Below are 23,250 nucleotides of genomic sequence, written 5' to 3'. Positions count from 1 at the left end.
CACAGACAGACACACCCAAAATGGACAGATGTACACAGAGGAAGGAGGAAGGTGGAGACAGCTGAGCAGTAAATTCATACGACGGTCACAAAGGCGTCCATTCATGGAACTCAGGAATGTGGCCTAATCAGTAACAAATTAAATACTTTAAAGTTATGTTTGTCTTGAGGTCATGAAAATTCAGTAAGGTATGTCTTCTAGAATATATTCCATTTCTAAGGTAGAACTCTACTAGTGTATACTAAGATATATCTAAATGCCGTTGTTGGACTGATGCTATATTTATTTCAATTTATCTACATTATGAATTTTATATGTGAAAATGCTAAAATATGTTTTATTTCCTGCACTGTAGGGGGATTTAATGTGTTTTTTTTTTTTTTTATCAGGAAGGGAGTTGGAAATGGTGTGGTCAGCCATGTTATTTATATTCAGGCTTGTATTCCGTTATATAATTTTTTCGAGCTCTCTATTGACACAAGTCAGAAATATTTACACGTTACACTCTCTCTCACTCTCATCTTCACAGTAAAATCAGCAGTGTTAACACTGCCAGTGAACATATGGTCCCACTCTGACCAGAGTAGGACCATATGTACACTGGCAGTGTTAATTTAACACTATCAGTGTTAGTTTTACACTGGTGATTTTACTGTGTTCAACTGCTTTATCCAATCAAGGGTCGCGGGGGGCTGGAACCTATCCCAGCAGTCACAGAGCGTGAGGCGGGGTACACCCTGGACAGGGCACTAGTCCGTCCAGGGTGTATAGACAAACACATTCACACCCGCATGCACACCTACGGACAATTTAAAGTGTCCAATCCACCTGACCTGCGTGGATGTGGGAGGAAGCCCACAAAAACACCGGGAGAACATACAAAGTCCACACAGAAAGGCTACAGGTGGGAATCGAACCCATGACCTCGCTGTGAGGCAACAGTGCTAACCACTAATCCACCATGCTGCCTACACACCATGTTACACATTTTTTTAAAATATACTGAGTGAAATGTCTTTTTTAGTTGATCCAGTACACACTACATTTGTGAATATGAAAAGGTAACTGTGTAAACATTTCTTTTCAGGAGAGTTTTATTTGCAATGAGCTATACCAAGTTATATAAAATTTGTAAGATTTTCACAGCCATATAGATCCATTCAAGTTGTCAGGATGACAGTGTTAGCTCAGTGTTAGTGTCACTCTGACTTTTTTTCTCTATGTTCACACACCTGTCTCTAGTCAATAATCACACACCTGTCGTGAGTCTGTCATAGTGTCACATAGTATATCTGTCCCCATTTGTTTGTCAGTTTGTTAACTTGTTGTTGGTGTTTGATCCAGGGTTGTGGCTGCCATTGTTGGGTCCAGTCTACTTTACTACCTGTTGTTCTTTTCATCCAATTTGGTTTGTCCTTCCCATTGTTTCTGTTCCATGGCTTGGTGTGTCCACACTCAAAAAAATGAAGCATTGGATGAACTCAATTAAATTATGAGCACATATATTTATTAGATGGAAATCCTGCCCATAATTGAATTGAGTTCATCCAATGAGTCATTTGTTTGAGTGATACACTAAAAAAAAACAAAAAAAAAAAAAACAGACTCATTGGATTGGATTCCACCTAATAAATATATGTTGTCCCAACTAAATTAAATTACATTATCTTGCATGGATGTGTTTTATTTGAGTTGGGGCTACATATATTTATTAGATGGAAATAACTGAATTGAGTTAATCCAAAAAAGCCAATTTTTGAGTTCATTTGCCATCAGGTCTGTCTGCCATGTCTGTGTGTCCTGTGCTTAAGGTTGTCTGTGATGATCTAGTGACTTGCTGTTTCAGGTCAGGGTACATCTGGGAGCCTGCAGTAGCAATATATGTTGCTGCATAGATGACAGCCACCCAGGCAGATACCCTGTCCATTGTAGCCTCTCAAAAGTAGCTATCTATAATATGAGTGAAGGCTCTTAGCCATGCTAATGCTCCCCAGAAGCATTTAACTGAAAAACACCTGAAGGACATGTTGAGATGGTGAAGAGCTTCATTCATTCATGTCTGCGATGTATACATATTAGCCATGTGAATGATGAGCATTGCCTTGGGTTTTTTCCAGTTACTTTGGTCATCAACACTGAGGATCCTACATGTGTACTGGGTCATGAACAGAGAAATGCACCACATGCACCAAAATGCAGTAATTGACATTCCGTCAAAGTGGTATCTTCATCTGAGTCTCCCTAAGTAACTGTTCATTTGGTACAAAGGCATTGCACTGGTACTCACAGATCCTCAGAGGAGACCTTCTGCCAAAGTCATCCAGTTATTGCCTTAGTTCACTGGTTAGTGTCCAAGTATCACCACCATACAGGAAGCACCATGCAAACACAGGGAGAACATGCAAACTCCACACAGAAAGGACCAGGTGCAAAGTGATCCCATGACCTTCTTGCTGTGAGGCAACAGTGCTAACCACTAAGCTAACATGCTGCCCTAAAGCCAGAATTCAAATTCAGAATTCCATTCAGTGTAACCTCGCTATTCCCGACTTTACAAATCAGGATGTGTGCACCATGTGTAAACAGTAAGTGAAGCTGTAGTAATACACATTTATTAACACTTCTGCTTTAGTATTGTCTCAATAAATTAGTCATTGACATAGGCCTCTCTAACGGCTGTCTGTGGAAGTGTTGCGCTGGTGTTAGCATGCACTGAGCAGTTGTCTGTACTCCAAAAAGTCAAGCACAACATAAACTTTCCTGGACACATCCGTCTTGTTTCCACCCTTATAATCGGAATGTTGTTAACTGTGGTGTGATGTCATTCTGGGCTCCAAGTGCTGATTTCCGAGGTAAATGGAACACACCCCTAGTCCATAGTGTATGATTAGTCATATCTGCTCTGAGTGCACAATTGGTGGATATGTGACCTCCATGTTATGGGTCATCAAAGAATCAGAAAGATTTGACCTGATGAAAGATGATCCGCTCCCCAGACCCCACTAATGACAGCCCTCCCTGCCATGTTAAGCATTTTATTAATGTAGATGTAAATTAATATTCAAAGTTTTCAGCTAGTTGACAGTAGGGCTGCACAATATGGCAGAATTATCATATCTCAATATTGTCATATCAATATGATATAAGCTATGACTATGATTTCACATAAAGTGCAGCAACAGTGAAAATTAAACATTCTTAAACAAAACTAATAATACCACACTCATTTTACACTCATCATAATGTTAGGATACAGTTCCCTCCAAACGTATTGGAACACTTGGCATTTCACACATTTTAATATGTTTATGCCATTTCAAATACAAGAAATACAAAAAATGTGAAGAATAAAAAATTCTAAAATAATCTTCCTCAAACTCAAACTGAAAGCAAATCTCTAAAACTTGATAAAACCTGTAAATAATAATCAGTTTTATTGCCAGTTTTCATCAGACAATTCAGGGGATGGAAACATGAACATTTCCAAGTCACTGAATATGTTTTTGACTTTATTTACATCAATTATGAAGAAATATTTTTAAATCTTTTTAAGAAAATCCTCTTCTACACCATTTCATCAGTGAGGGCAACAGAGAGTCTATCTCCTCCGCAAAATGGACTTTTTCTCTGTCAGCCCTGTTATTATGTGTCATTTTTATCAGTCATTTTTTGAAAGTCTCCTGTGTTTCTCTTTCATCTGCTGGTTTCCCAGCCTCGCACTGAAAAATAAAAACAACTTGTACAGTATTATAAAAACATGGTCAAAGATCACTGGAGTGAAATTTAGGGATCTAACTAGTTTTTGTGACCAGCAAATTCTGAGGAAAGCAAATCGGATTTTGTCTTTTCCTGGTCACGTGCTGGCAGGTGAATTTTCCCTGTTGCCTTCAGGTCGTCGCTTTGTTTCACCTGTCTGTAAGACAACCCGTTTTTTTTTTTTAATCTTTTATTCCCTCTGCTATTCGTCTTTTAAACTCTTTGTAGGTTTTTTTTTTTATCAAATTGTGATGACACTGTATCCCATGGTATTTTTTTCTTTTTTTTTGCTAACTTATTTTCTATGTATCTTTTGTGTTGGGTGGTTACTGTGTTTTGTGTGCCAGTATGTAAGCTGGCAGGAAGCTGGATTTTATATTTTTAATTAATTTATATCAAGTTATAAAGATTTGTTTTCAGTTTGAGTTTAAGGAAGATAACTTTAGATTTCTTTATATAAAGTTGAGTCATTGGTGTGTCACTCAGACAGCAAAATTAAGAGGTTATTTAAAAATAAGTCCTTCAGAGAGCAAAATTAAGAGGCTGTACAGGTTTTATACAGAACAGAGGAGTAGTAAATTAGCTGTATTTCTTTCAGCCTGAGCATCTTCACGTTATATCTCATGAATCAACAACTGCCCGCTCGTTTAAAATCACTGGAGAAACATGCATATATAAGGCTCAGATGACGTTCAGTTCAAATCTGAGTCAAACATTTTTCTTCTACTAGGGTGGATTCGAACTTTTGTGGTACACAGCACCAACTACTATACAGGAGGAACCTAGCAGTCAATATGTGTCACTGATTTCAAAATGCAGCTCTTTTCAACAAGATGTGTGGTGCCGTGACATGTCAATCATCTGTGTCCAATCAGATTTCAGGGGAGTCCAATGCAACCTTGGCCTCTGCTCGAGCTCCACCCATGCCAGGAAGTGTTGAATATTTGACAGTTCCTGTTTCACTGTGGATTCAAAATTTGACACTTCCTGTTTCAGTCTCATCTTGCCACCAAATTCCCCTGAGATCCCACGAGCTCCCGGCTCACGGGATCCATGAAGTGTTTGACACTTCCTGTTTCACTGTGGACTCAAAATTTGGTACAACCTGTTTGGGACTCCCTGCACCATGAGCGAGCTTCACGCCGCTGCGCGTCGCTTTGCTCGTATTATGCAGGTATTCACTAATAGATCTTCTTGTTTAAAGCCATAGACTACTGGATGCTTTAGGGAGCAAATCTGTGCTGGTTTTCTCCATGAGTACAATGCAAATGGATTTGTTACTGAATTTATGAATTAGGAAACAGCTGAAATGTCTGCAGACTGAAAGTGTCCTGTGTGTCTGCATGCAGAGGCTCAATGCGCTCTGTTGGACACAAACACAGCCAAGCTTATTCACGTTTATGTCATTAAAAACAAAAAACATTGACATCAGTAAGCTTAATGTTCCAGTGACAATACTGAGACAGATTGGTGAGTGTTTATGCTGAGTGCTGCTTGTGGAAGAGCAGAGAGTGCGTTATGCCTGGCGCGTGTGTGTGTGTGTGTGTGTTTGTGTGTGAGAGAGTGAGTATATGCATACTCAGGTGAAATTTCATCTTTTTGCACCATTAAAGAGTACATCATTAAAAATGTGAGGTGCAATATATTGGTTCCTGTCACTTTAAATGGAAACGAGCTGTTGCGCACCACACAGAGACGGGGCATTTCTGTATCCTCCTCCCAAAGACTGTGTGAGTGTGTCATACACATCACAAATGATTTAAGTGGGTGTGTCTGAGAGCAAGCAGGAAGCTTGATATGGACATCCGTGACACATGTTACAAATGTCTGAAACGAGCTGTTTCTGACATAAACTTTGTGCATAGCAGGAGAATTTCAACATGCACATAGACAGTGCTGTTGAACTTTGAGGATGTTTGACATGACACTTTGATCATATTTATCTGTATAATGTAATGTAATGAGCAATGTGCCCTTTTCATGTGGTCAACATGAGGTCAGTCTGGGTTCAGCCTCAAACAGATACTGATTCATGCATGAAGATGCTCAGTGATGCTGCTGCTGATGCTTATATGAGGATGAAGGCCATTACTGTTGCTTGACCTGCTCCATGGCAGGAGGGAGAATCAAAGGACCAAAGGAGACGCCCCCCCAACCCCCCCACCCCAGGGGCTTCTGTATGAGATGGAAGATGCACAATATCCACATTCTAAAGATGTGTGTTCTTTAGCAGCAGGAAGATTTCAATCCCATCTGAAGCTTCCTCCGAGGCCTCATTTGTCCCCCCATGACCCGGAGGAGGAGCTCATCAAACACTGGCAGACACAGCAGCACCCCCTGTCCCTCTGTGAAGAAACAGACCTCCAAAATACTGACTGGCTGTGGCATACATATTTGCATGTTGTATCTTTGCTTCTGAGTCAGTTTCAGGATGTTTACCGCTGCAGTGCTGCTTCATTCAAGTTCAAGATGATGTGAAACAATAAAGTGTCACGAGGTGGGTTCAGCTTTTATGCCGACGTGCTCACAGAAGTCTTTAAAGTGGTTTAATTTAAGTCACAGGAGCAAAACTAACAGTCCTGTGAATCAGTCAGCCAAAGCTCATCTGAGCTCACAGCACCGTGCATGCATCGAACCGCCTTTGAGCATTTGCTGTTATGATGAGATTTACAAAAGTGAAGAGGTGCTTTGGAATGCTTTCATCTGCCAAGGTGTAGCTGTCCTGGGATTTTTCATTTTGGATTACATGTTTGTAGTCAATATAACACAAAACAAACAAACAAAAAGAGTTTCTTTCCCTGCAATGCAACAGATCCACAGTTATTCAGGTCTGCACAAAATGTTGATGTCTGTTATTATGTCCGCCAAGGATGTAATAAAATTATCGGTCTGTCTGTTAGCAGGATTACGCCGCATTGAAGACTCCATAAAATTTTGGAGGTAATCCGGATCTGGATTCTGCATCAAGATTTCCCTTTATAGGCTTTTAAGGATTACATGAAACTACTTAACGGAGAAGGTTTTCGACTGCAATCTGCCATCCCTTCAGGACCTGTACAGGGCCCTGAGGCGAGCAAGGAAGATAGTGCCCGACCCCTCTCGCCCAGGACACAATTTTTTGTCACCCTCCCCTCTGGCAGACGGCTGAAGTCCATCAAGACTAAAACCTCAAGACACAAAAACAGCTTCTTTCCATCCGCAGCTAGACTTATAAATAATGCTAGAGACCACCACTTACCCTGCCCCCCCACTCCCTCAAAGTACATACTGATCATCCCTGCATTGAAAAGTACTGTAAATCTGCATGCCTTTGCACAGCCCCATTCCACCATGTTATAATTATTTCACAGTGAACATAGTTTTGCCTATTTGTATACTTCCAGAACTATTTTTTCCTTTTCTTTTTACCTCCGCCAAGGAGGTTATGTTTTCGGTCGCATTTGTTTGTTGTCTGTCTGTCAGCAGGATAACTCAAAAAGTTTTGAATGGAGTTTGATGAAATTTTGTGGAGTGGTTGGAAATGACAAGAGGAACAAGAGATTAAATTTTAGTGGTGATCCGGATCACGATCCGGATCCCGATGCTAACGCGTTAGCATGTCTATGGCATTTTCAATGTTAAAAGTTAGCATTAAGCAGTTGCAGCTGTCATCACGTTCGGGTGCATTTGTTTTCAAATTGTAATATTTCTTAAATTTATTTTTGTTTATATATTAATAATCTAATGATTATTATATACAGTTTTAGAGAAAGAGACAAAAAGAAATAGATCACTGTGCCAAGGAGGGAATCTCTTTAGGGTCAGTGACCCTATGGCCTTGTTTAGAGAAGTGTTTCATAAATGTTAAAAAATTCATATATTTGCAGTTTAGTTGAATAATAAATTGAATTTTGTCTCTTATTTGTTTTTGTCTTTAAGCACATGCAATATCAATATCAGTGCTCAGATGACAGTAGCTTCTGGGAAAGGTGCAAGTTGCAATAAACTGTGATGCCAAGCCTTAAGGATACATGCTATCCAGTAACAGCAGATGAAACTTTTTTTAACTACTGAGCAAACATCATTGTTAGACTTTTTTAGTTTCAGTGATTCCACGGTGTGTAGATGTTACGGCGTCAGTGACCCCATGGCCTTGGCGGAGGTTTGCACTCTCTGAGTACTTCTAGTTATTGTTGTTTATGCACCAATGACACCAAATCAAATTTCTTGTATGTGAAAACTTACTTGGCAATAAATTCAATTCTGATTCTGATTTTCACCACACATGGGTGTTAGGCTTTGGAAGACTTCATTCAGTTTTGGAGGTGATCTGAATCTGAATCCAGATTCTAGACCAGGATTTCACTTTGTAGACTTTTAAGAATTACGTCAAAACTACTTCACGGATACGACATCACAATGTAAAACCAAGATCAGGAAGACACTATTTTGTTTCAGCTTGTGAATTAAATATCAGATTGCAACATCTTGATCAGTTGGACCATTCTGGATCAGTATGCAGTTATTGTATTGTGTCGTGGAATCCAGATCCAGGTAAAGTCTGGGTTACGATGTGAATCGCATATCTGTTATTTTGAGTCCTCGTCAACTCTTGGCGGACATCAGAAATCTCTGATTGCTCTTGTTTGATATTTGAGTTGGGGAGGTGAGGTTAAAGTGGTGGGATCAAGAGCAGAGAATCCTTGGTGTAGTTTCCCATCAGACAAGGAAAAATTACTAAGGTCCCAAGGGCAAGGTCCTAAATCCTAGTGTGCAGCTGAGTCCCTTGTATGGCAGCACACTGACATCAGTGTGTGTGTATGTTTGTGAGAGAGAATGAGTGTGTATCTGAGGCAAGACTGAGCCTGTCCTTCAGATGGAAAAGCTCTATAGAAATGTATAGTCCATTTAGTGACAGGTTTTATTAAGCTCAATAGCTAATCAGTAATTCTATGAAATTATTAATAAATGCCCGATCTCACAATGGAAAAAGTTCACATTTCTGCCAAGTCCAGTCTTAAAGACGGTACATCCACAGCCACCACACATGCACACGCACACGCACACACACACACACACACACGCACCACTGCGCTTTCTGCTTGGTTCAGCCATTTTCACTCCACTGCAATGACATCACCCACCGCTCGCTTCACAAATAATGCAATCTGCAGTGTATTTAAATCTTAGGGTACACTGTGTTGTTGCATTAAAATAAGTGAGCAGTTAAATCCACAGTGAAGCTGAAATTACTTATTTGAAGAGGCACTAACAAAGTAATAAAGTAAATTTTAAAAAGTAAGACATGTGGTGTGTGTGGTCCAGTTTAGGTCCAGTATATGACAGTGGAGCTAGAGGGAATATGAGAGAAGGTGATGGGGTGGTTCCTAAAGTATGCTGCCCCACAGTCGTTCTGGTTACAATGTGTCCTCACCAATCCACCATTTGTGCTCAATCTATGCTCCTATTGCTCACATGCACTGCCTTTGGCTAAACAGGACCACATATCTGCACACTTCCTACTGTTCATGGTTTTGGATCACGATGGGTCCCCACATCACAATTTGTTTGAACATATTTAAAACTTTCCAGACAACACACCTTTTACCAACTATTAACACCTATTACCTCCCATTTCAAGGCTCAGTTGTACTTTTTGCATCACACAAAGGTGATTAATTGGTTTTCAAATACCAGCAGTCTGTGACTGACTTCTGAGGAGGAGGATCACATGCACTGTGAGGGAACGTAAGCTATGACATTTTGGACATGTGACATGATTCTCTCAATATGATTCTGGTCACAGGTGCCTCAGAGCATTGAGGAGTTGAGCAACTAGCTGCTGTGGATAGCAGGTTGCTTTCTGATGTGAAGATGGAGCAGTTGTCATTAAACACAAAATATTAAATGTCAGTGTCCATTAAAATCTCAGCAATGCAACAGGAAACAGAGAAAATCCTGTATTTGTTCGGGATTCTGGTCCAGAGAATGTGAAAAGCGAGTGAGGTGAGAAAGGGTGGCCCCCTGGCACAATGACCTGGAGACGTGCCAGCTGCTCACATTCTTTCCTCTCTGTTTGGGACGTGGAGGTCTGAGGCGGCAGAGAAAGCCAGCGTTGCCACCAGAGTTGGAGGAAACGTGCAAGAAGAGGGTTGAAAAGAAAAGGAAACAAGAATAAGGTAGGTAAGAACGAGGTGACATACTCTAAACTGTGCTGCTCCCCCCTCCCTCGTCCTCATTGTCGCCTCCTGTGTGTGATCAACAGTAGGGAGGTGCTCACTCAGGAACACAGAGGTGCGCACACAGTGGAGGGATGGGAGCCTGATCGGAGCTGGAATGGGAGATTCTGCTCTGTAGGACCGTCTGCAGGAACTTCAGGTGACAAAGGCTCCGGTGGCAGTCTGGGCGGGACTGTTGTCTCACGGTCTTCCTCCCACGGTCCTCAGAATGGCAAAAGAGGACTAGGACCTGATCAGCAAAGGAGGAGAGTGAAGAAATCACAGCGTGTTTCTCAACGTGGACTCAGGGGTCAGCGTGTGACCTTGCTTCGCCATCTCATGGGATCCTCTGTGGAGTTTGCTTGTTTGTTACTGATAGTTGTCTCTTTGGAGAAGGACCACTTGGTGCGTGCTGGCTGTTTGGGGACATGCTGCTGGGGCAGAGACTTGAGCTGTGCGACTTCTGGCTGGAAGATGGGCCGCGTGTTTGGGAAGTGCTACTGTGACGAGGCCTGCGTTAGGACCCAGGACTGCTGCTCCACGTACTTCACAGAGTGTCCAGGTGAGGTCCCGCTCCACATCGCTGCCTCACTGTGTGCGCAGAACCACCGTTTGTCAGCCTGATCACTTCCCAGAGACAGATTTGGCTTTTGAGTCTTGTTATCAGACAAAGAATAACTATCTCTGAAAACGTAGGCCTGGTAGGAGGGGTTTGGTGACATGATGGAGTTTCTTGGCTCATTAACAGCCTTAATCATTAATTAATCAATTTTCACAAAATGTGATAAGGTCTTTGAGTCTGGCCTGAAACAGAATCCATTCTTGCACTGGAAACAAAGGGCTGTGACTGATCATCTGTTTCACAGAAGCTTAGCTTAAGACATTAAGAGTATTTTGCCTGAGAGATGAAACGCCTGTAGCGACCACATGGATGCTGACTTTAATCTAAATTAATATCTGTGTTGTAAAATAAAAGAATTTCACAAAACACCCACAACTTACATGTTTGAAACATTCATTCTTTGTGATTCAGTGATACCATATCATGAATTTCTCATGATCCAACACGTAGGTGCCTCAGTTTTGAGGACCCCAGGGGTGGGAGAAGGTCAAAGGGACATTCATGTTCCACCTGTCTGCAGCAGATAGATGGTTTTGCTTGAGAGATGGGGATGGACCAGTTTTCTGCCATTGTTCCATTCAATGACGCATTGAATGGAACAATCCATCTTTCACCTCATGAAATATTTGTACCATTGAACAAATGAAAAACATTCATTATTTGTTTTATATAACACCTAAAAATGTGATATTTTATTAATTTATAAATAAGAGAAAAGGGACTTACATTTTGGTGTGTGTCACTGGTCCTTTGACGTCAAGAGATTCCAAATACTCCAACACAAATTTTAAATAGCAGTCCAATCCAATCCAAAATAGTCAAATAGTTCAAAAACAACCCCAATGATGTAGTCCGTAGCCGATGCCGTGCATTAACATCTTTGTGTACTTCTGCCTCTCTCTGTCCAGTGAAAATGTGCGACAGAAATTTGTCAAGCTCTTCATCCGACAGCCGTTCTACTTTACCAAGATATGTCCCAACGAATACTGAAAATGCCTACAGATGGCTTATGGCATACTGGATTTGTTTTTTCTTTTGTTTTACAAAAATGAGCAGCATCAATAAGCTGCTAAGTGCCATCGTCACTCGTACATGTGCAGTGGTTGCAGTGTGCAATGGTACCAATCATATGGAACCAAATTTGCACGCTAAATGGAACCAAAATTGCATGCTAAATGGAGCACAATGGCAAATGGGACGAATGATACATATCAAATCAAATCAAATCAAATAAATTTTATTTATATAGCGCCAAATCACAACAAACAGTTGCCCCAAAGCGCTTTATATTGTAAGGCAAGGCCATACAATAATTACGGAAAAACCCCAACGGTCAAAACGACCCCCTGTGAGCAAGCACTGGCAACAGTGGGAAGGAAAAACTCCCTTTTAACAGGAAGAAACCTCCAGCAGAACCAGGCTCAGGGAGGGGCAGTCTTCTGCTGGGACTGGTTGGGGCTGAGGGAGAGAACCAGGAAAAAGACATGCTGTGGAGGGGAGCAGAGATCAATCACTAATGATTAAATGCAGAGTGGTGCCTACAGAGCAAAAAGAGAAAGAAACACTCAGTGCATCATGGGAACCCCCCAGCAGTCTATGTCTATAGCAGCATAACTAAGGGATGGTTCAGGGTCACCTGATCCAGCCCTAACTATAAGCTTTAGCAAAAAGGAAAGTTTTAAGCCTAATCTTAAAAGTAGAGAGGGTGTCTGTCTCCCTGATCTGAATTGGGAGGTGGTTCCACAGGAGAGGAGCCTGAAAGCTGAAGGCTCTGCCTCCCATTCTACTCTTACAAACCCTAGGAACTACAAGTAAGCCTGCAGTCTGAGAGCGAAGCGCTCTATTGGGGTGATATGGTACTAAGAGGTCCCTAAGATAAGATGGGACCTGATTATTCAAAACCTTATAAGTAAGAAGAAGAATTTTAAATTCTATTCTAGAATTAACAGGAAGCCAATGAAGAGAGGCAAATACGGGTGACATATGCTCTCTCCTTCCAGTCCCTGTCAGTACTCTAGCTGCAGCATTTTGAATTAACTGAAGGCTTTTCAGGGAACTTTTAGGACAACCTGATAATAATGAATTACAATAGTCCAGCCTAGAGGAAATAAATGCATGAATTAGTTTTTCAGCATCACTCTGAGACAAGACCTTTCTAATTTTAGAGATATTGTGCAAATGCAAAAAAGCAGTCCTACATATTTGTTTAATATGCGCATTGAATGACATATCCTGATCAAAAATGACTCCAAGATTTCTCACAGTATTACTAGAGGTCAGGGTAATGCCATCCAGAGTAAGGATCTGGTTAGACACCATGTTTCTAAGATTTGTGGGGCCAAGTACAATAACTTCAGTTTTATCTGAGTTTAAAAGCAGGAAATTAGAGGTCATCCATGTCTTTATGTCTGTAAAACAATCCTGCAGTTTAGCTAATTGGTGTGTGTCCTCTGGCTTCATGGATAGATAAAGCTGGGTATCATCTGCGTAACAATGAAATTTAAGCAATGCCGTCTAATAATACTGCTTAAGGGAAACATGTATAAAGTGAATAAAATTGGTCCTAGCACAGAACCTTGTGGAACTCCATAATTAACCTTAGTCTGTGAAGAAGATTCCCCATTTACATGAACAAATTGTAATCTATTAGATAAATATGATTCAAACCACCGCAGCGCAGTGCCTTTAATACCTATGGCATGCTCTAATCTCTGTAATAAAATTTTATGGTCAACAGTATCAAAAGCAGCACTGAGGTCTAACAGAACAAGCACAGAAATGAGTCCACTGTCTGAGGCCATAAGAATATCATTTGTAACCTTCACTAATGCTGTTTCTGTACTATGATGAATTCTAAAACCTGACTGAAACTCTTGAAATAGACCATTCCTCTGCAGATGATCAGTTAGCTGTTTTACAACTACCCTTTCAAGAATTTTTGAGAGAAAAGGAAGGTTGGAGATTGGCCTGTAATTAGCTAAGATAGCTGGGTCAAGTGATGGCTTTTTAAGTAATGGTTTAATTACTACCACCTTAAAAGCCTGTGGTACATAGCCAACTAACAAAGATAGATTGATTATATTTAAGATCGAAGCATTAATTAATGGTAGGGCTTCCTTGAGCAGCCTGGTAGGAATGGGGTCTAATAGACATGTTGATGGTTTGGAGGAAGTAAATAATGAAAATAACTCAGACAGAACAATCGGAGAGAAAGAGTCTAACCAAATACCAGCATCACTGAAAGCAGCCAAAGATAACGATACGTCTTTGGGATGGTTATGAGTAATTTTTTCTCTAATAGTTAAAATTTTATTAGCAAAGAAAGTCATGAAGTCATTACTAGTTAAACTTAAAGGAATACTCGGCTCAATAGAGCTCTGACTCTTTGTCAGCCTGGCTACAGTGCTGAAAAGAAACCTGGGGTTGTTCTTATTTTCTTCAATTAGTGATGAGTAGTAAGATGTCCTAGCTTTACGGAGGGCTTTTTTATAGAGCAGCAGACCCTTTTTCCAGGCTAAGTGAAGATCTTCTAAATTAGTGAGATGCCATTTCCTCTCCAACTTACGGGTTATCTGCTTTAAGCTGCAAGTTTGTGAGTTATACCATGGAGTCAGGCACTTCTGATTTAAGGCTCTCTTTTTCAGAGGAGCTACAGCATCCAAAGTTGTCTTCAATGAGGATGTAAAACTATTGATGAGATACTCTATCTCACTTACAGAGTTTAGGTAGCTACTCTGCCCTGTGTTGGTATATGGCATTAGAGAACATAAAGAAGGAATCATATCCTTAAACCTAGTTACAGCGCTTTCTGAAAGACTTCTAGTGTAATGAAACTTATTCCCCACTGTTGGGTAGTTCATCAGAGTAAATGTAAATGTTATTAAGAAATGATCAGACAGAAGGGAGTTTTCAGGGAATACCGTTAAGTCTTCAATTTCCATACCATAAGTCAGAACAAGATCTAAGATATGATTAAAGTGGTGGGTGGACTCATTTATATTTTGAGCAAAGCCAATTGAGTCTAATAATAGATTAAATACAGTGTTGAGGCTGTCATTCTCAGCATCTGTATGGATGTTAAAATCGCCCACTATAATTATCTTATCTGAGCCAAGCACTACGTCAGACAAAAGGTCTGAAAATTCACAGAGAAACTCACAGTAACGACCAGGAGGACGATAGATAACAACAAATAAAACTGGTTTTTGGGAATTCCAATTTGGATGAACAAGACTAAGAGTCAAGCTTTCAAATGAATTAAAGCTCTGTCTGGGTTTTTGATTAATTAATAAGCTGGAATGGAAGATTGCTGCTAATCCTCCGCCCCGGCCCGTGCTACGAGCATTCTGGCAGTTAGTGTGACTCAGGGGTGTTGACTCATTTAAACTAATATATTCATCCTGCTGTAACCAGGTTTCTGTAAGGCAGAATAAATCAATATGTTGATCAATTATTATATCATTTACTAACAGGGACTTAGAAGAGAGAGATCTAATGTTTAATAGACCACATTTAACTGTTTTAGTCTGTGGTGCAGTTGAAGCTGCTATATTATTTTTTCTTTTTGAATTTTTATGCTTAAATAGATTTTTACTGGTTATTGGTGGTCTGGGAGCAGGCACCGTCTCTACAGGGATGGGGTAATGAGGGGATGGCAGGGGGAGAGAAGCTGCAGAGAGGTGTGTAAGACTACAACTCTGCTTCCTGGTCCCAACCCTGGATAGTCACGGTTTGGAGGATTTAAGAAAATTGGCCAGATTTCTAGAAATGAGAGCTGCTCCATCAAAAGTGGGATGGATGCCGTCTCTCCTAACAAGACCAGGTTTTCCCCAGAAGCTTTGCCAATTATCTATGAAGCCCACCTCATTTTTTGGACACCACTCAGACAGCCAGCAATTCAAGGAGAACATGCGGCTAAACATGTCACTCCCGGTCCGATTGAGGAGGGGCCCAGAGAAAACTACAGAGTCCGACATTGTTTTTGCAAAGTTACACACCGATTCAATGTTAATTTTAGTGACCTCCGATTGGCGTAACCGGGTGTCATTACTGCCGACGTGAATTACAATCTTACCAAATTTACGCTTAGCCTTAGCCAGCAGTTTCAAATTTCCTTCAATGTCGCCTGCTCTGGCCCCCGGAAGACAATTGACTATGGTTGCTGGTGTCGCTAACTTCACATTTCTCAAAACAGTCGCCAATAACCAGAGTTTGTTCCTCGGCGGGTGTGTCGCCGAGTGGGGAAAAACGGTTAGAAATGTGAACGGGTTGGCGGTGTACACGGGGCTTCTGTTTAGGGCTACGCTTCCTCCTCACAGTCACGCAGTCGGCCTGCTTTCCCGGCTGCTCGGGATCTGCCGGAGGGGAACTAACGGCAGCTATGCTACCTTGGTCCGCACCGACTACAGGGGCCTGGCTAGCTGTAGGATTTTCCAAGGTGCAGAGCCGAGTCTCCAATTCGCCCAGCCTGGCCTCCAAAGCTACGAATAAGCTACACTTATTACAAGTACCATTACTGCTAAAGGAGGCCGAGGAATAACTAAACATTTCACACCCAGAGCAGAAAAGTGCGGGAGAGACAGGAGAAGCCGCCATGCTAAACCGGCTAAGAGTTAGTAGCTGCGCTAAGCTAGCGAATTCCTAAAAACACACGAAGTGAATAATGTGTAAATAATTTAGAGGTGATTCAGCAGAGGGAGTGCTTTAGTTAAGGTACGTGAAGATTACACTGTGAAACAAATCGTTATCTAGTTAACTAGATCAATCTGACTGCGCAGATTAAACAGCTAACAGATACAGCAAAACACCGCTGTGCTCCGGAACAGGAAGTGATACAATACCGCAGTGAGAGCCAAATATCACTTGACATACAAACCACAAATCAAATGACAAGGATCTATTCAGCGTAATATAATAGTGTTCAGTCTATCTGTTAATTATGACAACATGCAGCACTTCTGCACATTTTGTTTCCCACTGTTTTGGTAGTAACTTGAGTATTTTCAGTATAGACCGTGTAAATACAGACAGTGAAAATGCCTGAATGTTGTGACTACAACAGAAGATCTCAAATACAAATCTCCATACTGAAACATTAAATCAACTTTTATTCTCTGACTCTGACTTGAAAGAGCTTAACCATTTCGTCACCCATTCTGGGGTGTCAAAGAACAGTGTTGCGAGAGTAAATAAAGTTATGGGCTCAGCCATTGCTACAGTTGTATTTGGCGCATTTGTGCACAGCTTTAAACAATAAAAATCGCCATTATAAATATACCCTATAAATAAGCACTGGTCAAAAGGTTTGACATTTGCCTGTGACTTTGACATTTAATGAATTTTTTATCAAAAAGACAAATGTGTCTTCTGTTTGAAAACAAAATATTATGGATCTACCCAAAATTGAGCTCACATTCCGAAACCGAAAGTCTACAACCATAACTACTATAGTACAGAATCACGGGATCAGAGACGATAGTAATCTTAAAGAGAAAGAAATGATGGTTGATAACAAATGTGTCGCTCATCTCGGTAATATGTTTAGCTCTCGGGCTACATTTTTGTTAAACAGAGGGTTAGTCACAGGGTTTAAAAACAAACAAAACAGCAACAACAAAAAGGTATTGTGAGACAGGTCAAGTCAATATAGCCAGTTTTCTTGTCATTTGGTTAAACATTCATACATTTCCTTAAAATAAATTCCAATAATTTAACTTTTTTAGCACTCCGGTCACTATAAAAATATTTGGCCAGCTCAAAACCATGATTGGTGTGTAGCTGAGGTGTCCTATGGAGAAGTGTTAACATCAAACTACAGCACATGAACTTGAATCAACCTGGGATAAGTTTTTTTATTACATCTTCAAGGAGACAATGTTTTCATGTGTTTGGTTTTTAACAGGATAACTTAAACTCTGAACAGATATTCAGTGTATTTATTGATTGATTGATTTTTCTGAGGACAGAAGTGCTGCTGGCTGGTGGCCACCTGCTGTTCATAAGCGCACAGTGTGCTGGATGGACCATGTCAATACTGTGGCTTCAATCTTTTATTTTATTTTTATCAGAGTGCTTCTAAGGATCATGATGCCCATGTGTCCTGTCCTGCCCTCCATGAGCCGTGCCACCTGATGGAACTCAGTTTTATGTGAGCCTGGCTGTGAACGCACAGTCCAGCTGTGTGCATGGTTGACGCGTTGTCCCTGGGCCACAGAGGAGCACATGGACTGAATTTTTCCTTTTTATTTATTTATTTTTCTGAGGACTGCATGCTGCCAGCCAGTGGCAGAGACAACGGACTTCACCTGTGTGGATGAGGCGATCCAGATTTATTGTTTTTATTTTCATTGTCTTGTGAGGATGTCAGTTGACGCAGCTCAGTGGACATCATTCCGTAAGCCCGTGACTGGTTGTTCACACTTTTCTTTCTTTCTTATTTTATTATTATTTTCAGTTTTTTTGCCTAAAGTCTGTGGAATTTTCACAGCCTCTTTCACATAATAACATTGTGATCGTCCACAGTCATCCTGAGCACTGTATGTGCATGTGGTCATTTCAGCCATGGCAGTGGCACTCAACATCCTTGAAAGTGCGGCGTGGTATTCATGCACAAATCCTTGCACTGTCAAAAACTGCCCCATGCCGCTTGACTTTCACGTGTGTGTGGACTGCTCAAGATTTGTGGCCATAATTTTCTCTGCCACTCTAGATGGCATTCAGCAGTCGGCCATTATGCGCACACGTGTCGGGAGGACCAATTCAGTAAGATTCCACGTGAAAATGTTTTTGCCTTTTTAGGTTAGATTAGATAGAACTTTACTGATCCCTTTTGAAAGATTCTCTGAAGGAAATTGAGGTTCCAGCAGCACTGTATAGCAGTATACAGGGTAAGAAGCACACACAGTATCAAACCTGTTTTTGCGTAATGTTGTGTGTCCGCCTCCTCTCCACCAGTCGTGCATCAGTGAGATACAAGCCTTACTTGGTGAGCTCTCAAAGCATTAGCCAGGAAAGAATTCGAAAAGTAGCAGTCATGTGAGGTTACAGTTGTTTGTCTTTTGGTGGCCTCCGACTGTTTAGGGTCACCACAGCGGATCCGAGACAGGTCCACTTTGGTCTGCAGAAGTTTTAAGCCAGATGTCCTTCCATAATTTGATCCCATGTGTGCTAATCATGCTGCCCTCTAGCTCAGGACTGCACGGTGGGCGAGTGGAGCTTTTGGAGCGGCTGTGCCGAGCCCTGCCAGCCTTCAGTTCGGGTTCGTGTTCGCCGTATAGAACGGCAGCCCAGTAACAGCGGGAAGGCCTGCCCCAGCCTGGAACAAAGAGCCGGCTGCAAAGAGTACAGAGATGACCAGGGGGCACATTGTGGTCAAAACTCAGGTAACAAACAAAGGCCCCAATTTCCCCAACGTTAACATGATTTATAACTTTTAAATGTACCAAACCTGAACTGATAGAGCTGCATTGTCCTTTCAGGCCCAGCACTCATCACAAGCATGGAATTTGGTAAAAGAAGACCCAAACATGACAGCTATGGAAACCCCCTGGATCCTGGGTAGGTTTCATATGAACCAGATGACCTCACTACCTTTAAAATCCAGAACTGAGATGGTGCCAGGGGCTAAGATGATTTGTGTAACCTAAAACTTTGGTGAGGGCAAAAAACAAACCTGCGTGAGCGACCAGGAGTAGATGTTTGCTCACCTGGACGGCCATCTATTTACTGACAATTAAATCTAAGCACGCTGAGAGACTAACCACAACACTTTGAAATTAAATCCACTTTATTAAAGGCTGACATGAAAAGCACACACACAAAGGGTTGTATGACAGTGAAGAGCTCACAGCTTTATCATCCGTACATTTTCATAAGGGGCTTGTCAACGCTACACTGCATGAAGACGTCCAAATTTTTGTCCACTTATGACCCCGTTTTCATGATTTGTTCCCCCCCACCAGTAATTCCCCCCCCCCCCTTTTTTTAAAGGATGGGCTATTTCTGAATCAACTTCAAAGTCTATAGTTACTAAGCGCTGGATCACTTCTTTACAACCTCAGTCATATTAAAACATTATTAGTAATCAAGCCTCTGAGCTCTCTAATGACTGCTGACAACGACATCATATGAAAGAAATCAGGACACATACCTCCACCAAGGCCACATATTCTCCACTGTCAAAATACCTACTTGCACTTGAAGTTTGCATCAATACTTGGTTCTTGAGAATTTATCTAAATGCTCACAAAATTTCATCAATGGGACTAATCTGGTAAAAAAAAAAAGAAAAAAAAGGGATGATTTACCGCCCCCTGCTGGAATTGTGTGTGAATCCAGAATTATCAACATCCATTGTTCACTGTTGTTAGCTAATATATGTAGTTTCTCCAGAAATTTTTAGTCCAATCAATGTTCCATTTTGGTGGCGTTCATCCTTGACCCAAAATACACAAGCATATCAAACAGCAAATGTCAGCTCTCCCCAGCTTCTCCGTGATCAAAGCCACACACATTCAACACACATGCATAGACAGAGGCCACTTGGCTTTTAATATATAGATATTTCTGCAGGGACCATATATTATGTGCAACATCTGCAGTAAACTAAAACAGACCTAACTTCCAAGACTGCTGCAGGGTTGAACATTTTGCAATATTTGGACACATTCATTCAGGTGGTTAGTGCACTTGGTTTCAGTGTTGAAGGTTCCCGGCTCAAACCCCACCCCTGCCACATTTCTCCATGTAATGTGGAGTTGTGTCAGGAAGGCATCCAGCGTAAAACCTCTGCCAATTCAACATGCAGATCCAAGGTGAATCTGCTGTGTCGAACTCAAGTGAAAACAAGGGTGCAGCCGAAGGGACTTACATTCTTTTTCTGTATCTGTTTTTTTCCCAGTTAATGGTAATGGGGGACCTGGAGCCTATCACCCACTGGGTGAAAGGCAGGGCTTCACCCTGGACAGGACACTTATACACAAACACATGCACGTCTATGGTCAATTCAAAGCGTGAATTCACATAACCTGCATCATGTCTCTGGAAGTGGGAGAAGCACCCACTCAGACATGGGGAGAACATGCAGACTCCACACAGAAAGGCCCCAGGTGGGAATCAATCCCACACAACCTCCCTGCTGTGATTCAACAGTGCTAACCACTACGCCACCGTGCCGCCACACTTGCACACAAATTATTAGAAAGTAGGTACTTGCTTGTGTTATTATTCCCACCAAGGTTACATTTTCAGCATTGCTTGACTGTCATATAGCAGGATTATGCAAAAATTGAGGCAAAGCCACAGATGGATGAAAGCAGGCAATAATACCGACACTCATTGCCATCAATTACAGGATAAGAGCGCTCTGACGGAGCCCTCTGACAGAGTCCTACAGGGGGGTGTGTGTGTAACATTAGGACTGTACAGCAGGCCATGGAATCCATTAGCCTAGCGGGGAAATTAGTGTAGGAACTCCACTATGGTGAAAATATAGTTTATGTTCTAGGGAGGTAAATTTTTCAAATTGATACTGTGGCCTGTTTCCGCAGATGTACCCATAAAAAGTGTAGAGGGATATGTTTCAAAAATTTAGTGCCATTACTACACTGGACAGCGCTAAAACTGAGGGTGCTCCACTGGCTGTTTCTGCAACGTCAAATAATCAATGTCTGGTATCTTCAGCCCCATAAAGGTGGGTTCTAGAAAAGCCCCGTCATTGTCAGTCACAGGTCAATCATTTCGGTGAAGGCCACAGGGATCAAGTGTCAGACTACAGTACCCTTTAATGTCTTCATACACAGGGATGTTATTATCTATTTATTTATAATTACTTTTACGTTGAAGTATTTTAAATTCAGAAGCAGAAATGTTTAAGAGTTGATATTACGGGTTTGTAATGCCTTATCCTCAGGTTCTGTGTGGAATTCACAGTGGAGTCACGGACGCCTCACTGTACAGTGGAGAACCGACCCCACACGCACTGGATGCGCTACATAACAGAAGGCTTCAAAGTGTGTGTGTCCTGTGAGCCACCGGCCATCAGAAACAACAGCGGCGGCTGTCAAGGAGATGGTCAACAGTCAGACATGTAGGAACCATTTCTGCACTCTGGCATCATGATACTTAACATTGGGCAACTGAAAAGAACAAATACAGGACTTTACATCCAGTTCATCTCCAGTATTGGCATCAAATTCAAGTGTAATTAAGAAAAAAGAAAAAAAAATTACCAAAATGGCATTAAAACAGTTAGTCTCCTCCCGCCACCCCCAAAAATGGAACTGATTTGGTCAAATTATTCCCAGCCTATAAAACAAAATTTCTTATGCATGTAGTTTTTAAAATAATAGCACCGTGTTTAAAAGTCAGTAAAGCTGAAAATCCTTATAATAGCTTTTTGTTCCATGCACGCAAATGCATTGGGAACACTGCACATTATATTCTAAATCAAAACATTAACAAGACTTTAGCAACTTTATTACTTTACAGAAAGTGAAGAAAAAAATGAATATTTGGCTGTTCAAAATAATAGCAGTCTGCATTTCTCTTTACCAACTCAAACATTTGCTGTATAAACTGAAAAAAAATGCCTGAAGATTAAGCTTCTCTCAACTAAAATTTAGTTGTATAACCACTCTTTCTCAGAACTGCTTCACATCCGTGTTGCATGGAGTCAACCAACATCTGGCATCTTTGAACAGGTATTCCATTCTGGCTATTCTTCAATTAATTTTAATGGTGGTTTTCCATTTTCTTCCACATCTTTCTGGTTTTGGTTGCATTTTTAAAAAATCTGAAATCATTCTGGCTGAGCAGCCGATCATTTCCTGCAATTCTCTATGGTTCCCCTCTCCAGTCAACATTTTATTCGAAGTGCACTATTCTTCTAAACAATGTCTGGAATGTCCCATTTTACACAGTTAGCGAGAAATGCAGTACAACCTGCATGTATAACATGCTCTGCCCGTGGGCCATGATGGGTGTTGAGGGAAAGTTTGAAACCTGTATTCCTAGGCGATGTTACCAAACAGGGAGGCAGCTACAGAGTTGGTAAAGTTATTAGTAAGGTTACCGTCGTGGTAACAAGGCAGTAGAAAAAGTGTTGTGCAACAGTTCTTTCATTATCATTAACCGCAGAGATCTGGGCTGTGCCTGTGTTGCAGAGATGCAGTGCTGCACTGGCAGGCAGTGGGAAACCCTCGATGCAGAGGAACCTGGAGGAAGATCCCAAAAACCCAACGGTGCAACTGTCCACCACAACACAGCTTCACCTTCATCTGAGGCACAGCTTCGGCACACCACAGCTAACGTCAGTTCAGACGAGCGCTGCTCATCAGTGAAAGAGAGTGCAGTAACTACTGATCAGATTAAACGCCTCGACTCAGCAGCCACATAAGACTTGGTGCAGCGCAATTACGATAAAGATGCTACACCTTTGAACATGAACACTATTCTCGTGGGTTAACAATGGTCAACAATTATTACCTCAAAAACTGGTAGAACAGCTTTTAAACTTTGGTCTTTTTAAAACTTAAAATCTGTCCAACACACGTGCACATAGATCTCTGTATGTCCAAATGCTGCTTCTTGAAATCCTGCAAGAGACTAAAGGTTCAGACCCTCAAAACGTAATTAATTCTTTTCTGACCGAGGTCACTGAACTTCCATCCTCCTGTT

General features: G+C 41.3%; 1 protein-coding gene across 1 annotated transcript; it reads left to right on the top strand.

Moving 5' to 3' along the window:
- The first annotated feature begins 9,678 nt into the window (after nucleotides 1–9,678).
- Nucleotides 9,679–23,250, top strand: LOC117510398 (somatomedin-B and thrombospondin type-1 domain-containing protein). Its single transcript, XM_034170101.1, has 6 exons — nucleotides 9,679–9,914; nucleotides 10,001–10,515; nucleotides 18,762–18,956; nucleotides 19,053–19,131; nucleotides 21,485–21,661; nucleotides 22,737–23,250. Exons 2-6 carry the CDS (start codon nucleotides 10,293–10,295, stop codon nucleotides 22,852–22,854), a joined length of 792 nt encoding a protein of 263 aa, XP_034025992.1. The 5' UTR covers nucleotides 9,679–9,914; nucleotides 10,001–10,292; the 3' UTR covers nucleotides 22,855–23,250.

This window comes from Thalassophryne amazonica, chromosome 1, assembly GCF_902500255.1.
Source record: "Thalassophryne amazonica chromosome 1, fThaAma1.1, whole genome shotgun sequence".
NCBI lineage: Eukaryota > Metazoa > Chordata > Actinopteri > Batrachoidiformes > Batrachoididae > Thalassophryne > Thalassophryne amazonica.
The sequence above is the reverse complement of the archived record's forward strand: the minus strand, read 5'-3'. Positions and strand labels throughout refer to the sequence as shown.